General features: G+C 38.6%; 1 protein-coding gene across 1 annotated transcript in view; it reads right to left on the reverse strand.

Annotated features, from left to right (window-relative positions):
* The window catches only part of mybbp1a (MYB binding protein (P160) 1a), a 33,406-nt gene extending 25,304 nt beyond the window's left edge, over nucleotides 1-8,102 (reverse strand). The window contains exons 1-7 of the mRNA XM_008285929.1: nucleotides 7,860-8,102; nucleotides 6,543-6,638; nucleotides 3,986-4,069; nucleotides 3,828-3,902; nucleotides 1,293-1,400; nucleotides 992-1,182; nucleotides 579-746 (exon numbers count right to left, since the gene is read on the reverse strand). Coding sequence (XP_008284151.1) covers nucleotides 579-746; nucleotides 992-1,182; nucleotides 1,293-1,400; nucleotides 3,828-3,902; nucleotides 3,986-4,069; nucleotides 6,543-6,638; nucleotides 7,860-8,036 — 899 coding nt within the window. The 5' untranslated portion in view covers nucleotides 8,037-8,102. The remainder of the gene's footprint in view (nucleotides 1-578; nucleotides 747-991; nucleotides 1,183-1,292; nucleotides 1,401-3,827; nucleotides 3,903-3,985; nucleotides 4,070-6,542; nucleotides 6,639-7,859) is intronic.
* Between the last annotated feature and the right edge of the window lie 1,726 nt (nucleotides 8,103-9,828).

The raw sequence follows: 9,828 nt of genomic DNA on the forward strand, positions 1-9,828 counted from the left end.
CAATAATTAATGATGAGTCTTATTCATCTGAGCTGTTATTCAGTTTTCATTGCAGTTAAGCTTTATTTTTATGGACATTTCAGCTTGTAATAGATGTGAAATTTGAAGGTAAGGTCAATGATTGATACTCAAACTGCATCCATTGCTTTCTGTCTATCCAACACTGTGACTGCATGTAGTTCAGAACTGTCTTTAAAGTAACACAGAAATGTTTCGACCTTTACGGAACAGTGAGCAGGAAGCTCATTCAGACATGAAACCAGCATGTTCAGATGCTGTTACACTAATGGAAAGTGGTTCATGTCTGTAGGGGGCTTCAGTCTACTGTCATGAAAACATGTTGCAGCAACACAGTACAGCACTGGGACAGAGGAGGAACGAGAGCAGTTAAATTTAATCACATGAGAACTCGTAAACATATAATAAAACTACTTTTTGTTATATATTAACACCTCATTACTTGGTAATTTAAAGTAATTCAGAGTAATTCCACTGTACACAGGCTGCAAGTTTTCTCTGAGGTTGAGGTCACTGCTACTCTGAGAATGTAGATTGACAGCTTCTATGAAAGGACTCACAGAGTCGGGCCCTCATGTTCCTTTAACATGCCGTCTGTTATGGCTTTATTCCAGAAGAGCTGGAAGCTGTCTTCCTTCAGAGAGAGCTTGAGGAGGTCCAGGGCCACCGCTGGGAGGATGCGGTCCTTCTTCACTGAGCGGGCTGCCATCTTCAACACTTCTGTCAACCTGCCAGACATCGATTTTTCACACAGAAGCTGCTAATTAGCAGACGCAGGAGGGAAACCGGTGCAGACATTATGCATAAATTGAGGATGTACATGCATAGCAGCTAATTTTAACACAATGTGGTTAAAGTTTACAGGACATATTATGTAAACAGATGCTTGAGAATAAAAGTAGGGCAACAATAAAAAGGTAATGATTAAAACATAAAAGAAAAAAACAAGCCGAGCCGATCACAGAGCTCTTACCTGGGGATGTTGTCAGTGTTGATGATGGTGGAGGAGCCCAATAGGTTCTTCAGTTTCTTGGGTTTGAGGGTTTGTGGGAAGCGTTGCAGAGCCACCAGCAGCAGCTGCAGCTGCTCTGGAGTCCTGAAGGCTGATGCCAGGTCAGCTTGTAGCGCGCTCAGCAGGACCTCCTCAAACACCTCCTCTGGGATCTGACGGACAGGATGACATATATGACAATAACGACTTTGAGGTGTAAATATGTGAAAATGAAATCTCCTTGTGTGTTACGGTTGTGGAGATGTTTTAAGAGAGTAGTCACCTCGTTGAGGATGTCCATCATGGTCTTGCTGGGCAGGTCCTTCACATGTTGTTTGTGTTGGCTGAGACTCTGCAGGAGCTTCACACATCCCAGAACCACCTGCGGCTCCTGCAGATCACAACACTTACAATGTAGTTCACACACGACAACTTTTATACACATCTGCAGGAACATCAGTAATCCAGGACTCTCCCCTGGCTTGTCTCGCTCCTCTTTGTTCATTTCTAACATTTAGTGTCAGATCTCAATCACTTCCTTTAAAATTGCACAGACAGGGCATCAGCCTTGATGAACTCCAAGTGTCCTCTAAGTTACCTTAAAAATTTACAATGGCAGTAAAATTGTATTTCGCATTATGAAGGTTGAACTTTGCAGTGATTCTGTTTCACATGTGTGTTCAGCTACAGTCCCTCACACCACTAGTCAATGAGTTTTGTTTAAACCCCTTACCATTCCGGGTCATTTCAATGCAACCACCTGTAAAATGACATCTCCAAATTAAAATGAATGCTGTTATGGACCCTTATGGAGTGTATATAAAGTTTAGCCACAGCAATCAGATTCATTCTAGGTGCTACCAGTAAAAAGTTCAAATCGCACAAGTCGCACAAGTTGCGCCGCGGGACATTTACTCGCGTCTTCACATTGACTTTACATGTAAATCATTTGCGCGAATAATTTTACTGGCGTCTGGTGTGAACACAGCATAAATGTTTTGTCGATTTTGAATGAACTTATGGCTAAAACTTATGCTAACACTACTGCGAATGCTAAAACTCCCAAAGCTCTCGTCTCCCACGACTACTGTGCACTCAACGACATGGAAACTGACGGGAGACGGTTAAAAAAAGCTCTCACTTCGTCTGCTAAAACTTCACAACCGCCAAAGAAAATAAAGGCCAACGATGACACCCTCCAGATACTGCGTCCATTGCTGATGTCTTGAAAGCAATCAAATGTCAATCGGATGAAATCAGAGCTCTCCATACTCTGGTTACCGGCATCAAATCAAACATATAGCAAAAGACCATTGCTATTGCTAACATCAACAAATCTCTGGATTTCAACTCTGCTGAAATAAAAGAATGTAAAGAGAAAAACAAGGATCTGCAGGAAGAAATCAAATTCCCCAAAGAGAAGAATGATGAGCTGGAAAGAAAGGTGAAAGAAATGGAAAGACAAGGATCTGAATCTGAAAGTTACAGAAGAAGATAGAACTTGAGATTAAAAGGCCTCAAAGAAGACAAAGAAGAAAACTCATGAGAGCTAATTGCAAATCTTCTGTTCAAATTTGTTCCACATTGGAGAGACAAGATGGGCTTCATCTTGGATACGGTGCATCGTCTCGGCCGGTGCAATGACCCCACTAACTCTCACCCAAGACAGATCATCATGCAGTTCACCATGAGGAAACACAGAGACGAGCTTTGGAGTGTCACAAATAAACATCCAGTCTGCATCGATCTCGGCATTCGCTTTGCAGAAGATTTGACCAAAGATGATCTGGACGCAAGAGCAGCAGTCTGGACCAAAGTATCTGAAGCGAGGAAACGATAACAAAAGGCTGTATACCGTGGTCGCTATGCCTATAATAACGGTCAAAGGGTCATGCCATGAATCCTACAGTCCTGTGAAATATTCCACAGTCAAGTTAAGTTTACTTTCAGGGAATTGCCACCATTCGTTACCGTTAGTGAGCTTCAACACTTGCATGTTCATTGAAGTTGAAAAAACTGTTCATTGTTTCATGTTCAAACTTAACAGTCCAGGCTCTTTTTTTATCTGTAAATGCAAGGAGTTTATGAGACTTAACTAAACGAAAAAGTCTGTTTTTGTTTTGTAAAGGGAAAAATGCTTTTTTTCTTAGAGGAAACACATTCGAAAGACGATGACATTTCTTTTTGACCTCAACAGTGGGGTGACAAAGCCTTTTTCAGCCATGGCACATCTAGATCAGCAGGGATAGCAATCCTACTTAAAAACTTCTCTGGCAAAATCTTACTTAATATGGCAGATAATCATGGCCATTGGTTGATTTTGATTACAAATATTGACAATGTGAAATTCATTTTTGTCAATGTCTACGGTTACTATAACACTAGTGACAACAAACGTTTACTAGGAGAACTAACCTTACACATAAATGATCTTAAAACAGCTCACTCTATAGAAAATACAGTAATAAGGGTTGATCTTAACTTAGTTAATGATGATTTTTTGGATAAACATCCCTCGAAATTCACCTCAAGTCATCCTAATGCCATATTTAATAACTTATGTAGTGATTTAAATCTTTTGGGTCACTAAAGGAAAATAGCATTAATACGAGCTTTATTCTGTTGTAGTAAGTCGGGACAGTGAACCTGCACGAACAAAACCCGAAACTGACAGAGATAAATAGAACACAGCTATTGTTAGTTTTATGTTTGACGCTTCCTACTTTAACATTCCAGTCTGATTCTGTGCTGAGTCTCACAATAAAACATGTTTAAAGGATTGTTCACAACTCATGTGTGTGTTGGTGAGGCTGCCTACTTTAGAGAGGCGGCCGGACTGATGAAGGGCGAGGACGCCGAACAAGTTTCCAAACATAGCATTTCTGGCAAGTTTCTGAAAAACAAAGAGACGAATGTTCAAAAATGTAATTTGTACAGATTTTGATGATAAAAGAAGCCAAAACACCCAAAACCCACCTTTTTCACAGCCTGTAAGCTGTGCTTTTCTTTGATTCGGTCGAGTATACTCTGAAGGGAGACATCTTCAAAGGCACTCAAGACCTGAAAAAGAAAAACTCATTTGCGTTAGTACCTTTGCTATGAAGGGTTATAGCAGGAAAAGCTTGGCTCTGCTCAAAAGGCAACAAATCATCCTACAGGCTCAGATGAAGCTCACTAACAGTGACCACTTTAGTTGCACCTGTACAACAAAATGTCGTAATGTTTGTCTTTCCAAAGCTCATAATGGTCATTATATTTAGGTGTTTGTACACTCACCGGCTGCTCAACATCTGATTTAAATCTTTCTCTTTATTAAAAACTATGCAAATGTATGAAAATATTTGTGAAATTTTAGCTAAATATATGTCATACTGTTGGAGACAAAAGCATTTTTAAAACTGCCTCTTCATCAATTGTTTTTCTTACGTGAGTTTATTTTTTCATAGCTTAACTCAACCATAATATGACAATATTTTTATCTACATGTTCAATATTACAGATTCTGAATCAATGACATGATGAGAAATAACAGTGAAAATTTCAGTCTTTTATCTTCAAAAGTTATTGAGATATTGACAATCAAACAGCCTCACATTTTAATGCCTGAGAAAATGCACCAAAAGTGATTCATGTGATGTTAAAAAGATATCATCTCAGAAAATATAAGATATGTCGAGCGAAAATATCACAGATGTCATCTCAAATATTCACACTTTATAATAAAAAAGTTTCAAGGAAATCAGAGACTGTCGAGCAGAAGGAACCTGATGATTTGAGATGGAGTAACTCACATCCTTTGATCTTGATATCGTCCAGTTCCTGCTCCATTAACTAATAAAGACTACCCACGGGGACAAAATTGTTGGTACACCTCGGCTAATGAAAGAAAAACCCGCTACGGTCACAGAAATAACTTGAATCTGACAAAAGTAATAATAAATAAAAATTCTATGAAAATCAAGAAATGAAAATCAGACACTGCTTTTGAACCGCGGTTCAACAGAATTATTTTAAAAAATAAACTCATGAAACAGGCCTGGACAAAAATGATGGTACCCCTAGAAAAGACTGAAAATAATGTGACCATAGGGACATGTTCAATCAAGGTGTGTCCTCTAATTAGCATCACAGGTGTCTACAAACTGTAATCAGTCAGTCGGCCTGTTTATAGGGTTACAAGTAGTCACTGTGCTGTTTGGTGACATGGTGTGTACCACACTAAACATGGACCAGAGGAAGCCAAGGAGAGAGTTGTCTCAGGAGATTAGAAAGAAAATGATAGACAAGCATGTTAAAGGTAAAGGCTATAAGACCATCTCCAAGCAGCTTGACGTTCCTGTGACAACAGTTGCACATATTATTCAGAAATTTAAGATCCATGGGACTGTAGCCAACCTCCCTGGACGTGGCCGCAGGAGGAAAATTGATGACAAATCGAAGAGACGGACAATATGAATGGTAACAAAAGAGCCCAGAACAACCTGTAAAGACATTAAAGGTGAACTCCAAGGTCAAGGTACATCAGTGTCAGATCGCACCATCCGTCGTTGTTTGAGCCAAAGTGGACTTCATGGGAGACAACCAAGGAGGACACCATTGTTGAAAACAAATCATAAAAAAGCCAGACTGGAATTTGCCAAACTGCATGTTGACAAGCCACAAAGCTTCTGGGAGAGTGTCCTCTGGACAGACGAGACAAAACTGGAACTTTTTGGCAAGGCACATCAGCTCTATGTTCACAGATGCAAAAATGAAGCATATCAAGAGAAGAACACTGTCCCTACTGTGGAACATGGAGGAGGCTCTGTTATGTTCTGGGGCTGCTTTGCTGCATCTGGCACAGGGTGTATTGAATCTGTGCAGGGTACAATGAAATCTCAAGACTATCAAGGTATTCTAGAGAGAAATGTGCTGCCCAGTGTCAGAAAGCTTGGTCTCAGTCGCAGGTCATGGGTCTTGCAACAGGATAATGACCCAAAACACAGCTAACAACACCCAAGAATGGCTAAGAGGAAAACATTGGACTATTCTGAAGTGGCCTTCTATGAGCCCTGATTTAAATCCTATTGAACATCTGTAAAGGAGCTGAAACATGCCATCTGGAGAAGGCACCCTTCAAACCTGAGACAACTGGAGCAGTCTGCTCATGAGGAGTGGGCCAGAATACCTGCTGAGAGGTGCACAAGTCTCATTGGCAGTTTACAGAAATTGTTTGATTGCAGTGATTGCCTCAAAAGGTTGTGCAACAAAATATTAAGTTAAGGGTACCATCATTTTTGTCCAGGCCTGTTCCATGAGTTTGCAATGTCTGATTTTCATTGGTTAATTTTCATAGGATTTTAATTTATTATTACTTTTGTTAGATTCAAATTATTTCTGTGACCATTGTGGGTTTTCCTTTCATTAACTGAGGGGTTACCAACAATTTTGTCCATGTGTGTATGTGAAGTGGCTGAAAGCTGTGGACCTCTGAGCTGAAACCTGACTTCTACTTAAACAGTGATGGGTTAAACTGGTTCTACGGTCCACTCACCTGCCCCAGAGCCAGGCTGAATCCGGGTCTCGCTGCCTCCCGCGTGTGAGCGAGTCCGTCCACGAGTCTTCTAAAGGTGTATTCCAGCTCATCCTCCTGCAGCACAAAGAGTATATGATGATGGTTTCATATTTACATGAATAATTTGGCTTCTGCACTTACTTAGTTACAAATTTGAGGCACTTGACTATAATTCAGATGCAAATATTGCTCTTCTTTCTCCACTACAGCTACATCACAGCTTTAATAACAAGCTCAAATAAAGATTTCAAACTAATGACGAGCTACTAAAATGCAACATGCAATTGCAGATTAATACTATGACAGTAAATTCTTATTAATTCTAAGACCATAAAATATGACATCATACCTAGCCTAGTTTTCAGGGGGGATTCAGAGGAAACACCAGACTCAATACTTTTCCACCATAAATCGAATCCACAAAATGAAGTTTTTGACGCTCAAAACTTCCTGTTTAATGTGTCCTTCGTCTAATATTCAAATCAAACACTGGTCAATAACAGTATAGTAACACTCAGTGCATTATGAATCCTTTTACTCGTTATATTCTAAGGATATTTCGATGTTCATGCAAGTCTGGTGTTTTGGTATTTTTAGGTAGAAATAACTGAGAACTTCTTCCACCACTACATTAAAGTTCTGTTTAAGTGTTTATGCAGCAGAAATAATAATAATAATCATTGTCAATAATTCAACAATTAACCAGTTAGCTGTGTGACATATACAATGTCAGAAAATGGTGAAAAGTAGTGATCAGTGTTTCACAGAGCTAAAGATGACCAATGTTTTGTTTTGTTTTGTCCTCAACCCAAAGTATTCAGTTTAATGAGAGATCAATGAGAAGTAAACAAATCAGCAAATAATCAAATTTAAAAAGCTGGAATCAGAAGAATTTTGACAGTTTTTCTTGAAAACTTAGTCAAACCGATTATTAAAACAGTTGGTGGTTAATTTATTAGCTGCCAACTAATCGATTAATCCGTACAGACGTATTAATAATGGTAATCCAATAACATGACAGGATCAGTTCTGTATAATAAGTACTTTACAGTCTTGATATTCTGAGTACATTTGAGTACCAGTGCTATTACATGCTTTCCCTTAAAATGGACCTGCAGGATATTTATTTCTAACATATGATGATTTAGAATCTTCTGAAAAGTTTTTCACATTCTTATCAGGGTATGACTTCCACGTTCCTACTGCAGCTACTAATAAAACTTTTCTTACTCCAAGAAAACTCCAGAGGAGAACATGTGAAGCAGAACCACGCTGCGTTCCCTCTGACAGCCTCACCTTGTTCTCAGCTTTCAGGTACTGGATGAGGTTCTCCACCGCCTTCAGTCGCACCTCCTGGTCCGGTTTGGCCAAGTCCCAGAAGAAGTCGAGGAAGAGCCGGTTCTGCTGCAGGCCGCCGGCGGCCCGCAGCGGCTCGGCTGCCTTCACTGAGAGCTCCACCATGTCCGCTGACATCTGCTGTGTGAGCCGCTGCTTCACTGGCTGGAGGAAGGCAGGCTGCTCATGGTGCTGCAGGAACACGTGGTCACCCACAGAGACTACTTCCGGGTTAACTCTGACCTGCCGGTTTATTTATTTATTTAATTTTTTTAAATACGAAAAACTTTATTGCGAGATAAAAAAAAACAAAGGAGACGCAAGACTCACTAAATTGTGAAACTACTACTACTGCTACGACAATAACACCAACAACAATCATAACAATAACTCACAATAACGGAAAAATAGTCTGAATCAAGATCGTTTGAGTAATAATAATAATAATATAATCCATCCATTATCTATACACTGCTTAATCCTCCACACTGGTATTTTTTAGGTAGAAATAACTGAGAACTTCTTCCACCACTGCACTAAAATTCTGTTTAAATGTTTATACAGCAGAAATAATAATTGTCATTTTCATTGTCAATAATTCAACAATTACCCAGTTAGCTGTGTGACATATACAATGTCAGAAAATGGTGAAAAGTACTGATCAGTGTTTCACAGAGCTAAAGATGACAAATGTTTTGTTTTGTCCTCAACCCAAAGTATTCAATTTACTGTCAATAAGAAGTAAACAAATCAGCAAATAACCAAATTTAAAAAGCTGGAATCAGAAGAATTTTGACATTTTTCCCATCCATTATCTATACACCACTTAATCCTCACTAGGGTCGTAGGGGGGCTGGAGTCTAAGTTCATGATAAAATAATAATAATCATGCATATTAACAGAATGATAATCTTTAATTCTATTAAATCTATAGAAAATGATGATAATGTAAGCAATATTAACATTAATAACAATAAAACTAATAACAACAACACACAAAAAAAAAAAAAAAGAGCGCACAAAAAAAGACACACATTGTGTATAAAAAAAAAAGAAGAAGAAGAAAAGACAAAAAAAAAAAAAAAATCCAAAAAAAGAAAATATACTACAAAAAAAAAAATTAAAAAATATTTGCAAAACAGAATATTTGCAGACATCAAAATGTTGTAGTTTTTTTGTTATGGATTTATGAATGTTTTGTTTTTGTTTTTTTAATTTAAAGACACAGTTCACCCAAATGTCAAAAATACAATATATCACTTACCTCTGTAACGTTATGCAGCCATGCTGGTTGGTTTTATTTGTCCAGGCTAGTAAACGTCTGACTTCCATCCCAATTAGATTTAAACAGTGACATTGAATTTGTGGAGATCAAAGAATTTTAAAATAACATACATGATGTCGTCCTGTTAGTGTCCCTGATAATGTCAAGTGTCCACGTTGTCCTGGAAGGGACACTCATATTATCACAAGAGTCAAGAAACATTTAAGTGAATTCTGGATTATTGCCGCACAGCTTCAACCTGTTCAGCCGGTGTAACTGAACATAGCTGTGCACTGGTGTCATAGGGATGAGGTTTAAAGTCATTTAAATTTCAATTTGAAGTTAACAAACACTTTGGTTCTTGATCTGTTATGACAAAAATGAATAGATGTGATAGTTTTCCATGAAAACTGCTTTGGATGTTCACAGTCCCCAGGGACGAGTTTCCCTGCATCACTTTCAGTGTTTTCATGTTTAAATTGCATATCACGGTTTTTAAAGAGAAGATTTCTATAAAACTTAGAATGTAATCAGGGGAAGAGGAGCTCTGTCAGCTTCAGGGCACATTTTACACTTTTTTTTAATCTGGTTGATCAAAGTGGGTAAAACTCAGGTGTTACTAACAACATTAATGCTGGTTCAGTTCAGCGCTTAATGGGAAATTTT

The sequence above is a fragment of the Stegastes partitus genome, unplaced genomic scaffold, assembly GCF_000690725.1.
Source record: "Stegastes partitus isolate 25-593 unplaced genomic scaffold, Stegastes_partitus-1.0.2 Scaffold423, whole genome shotgun sequence".
In the NCBI taxonomy this organism is placed as follows: domain Eukaryota; kingdom Metazoa; phylum Chordata; class Actinopteri; family Pomacentridae; genus Stegastes; species Stegastes partitus.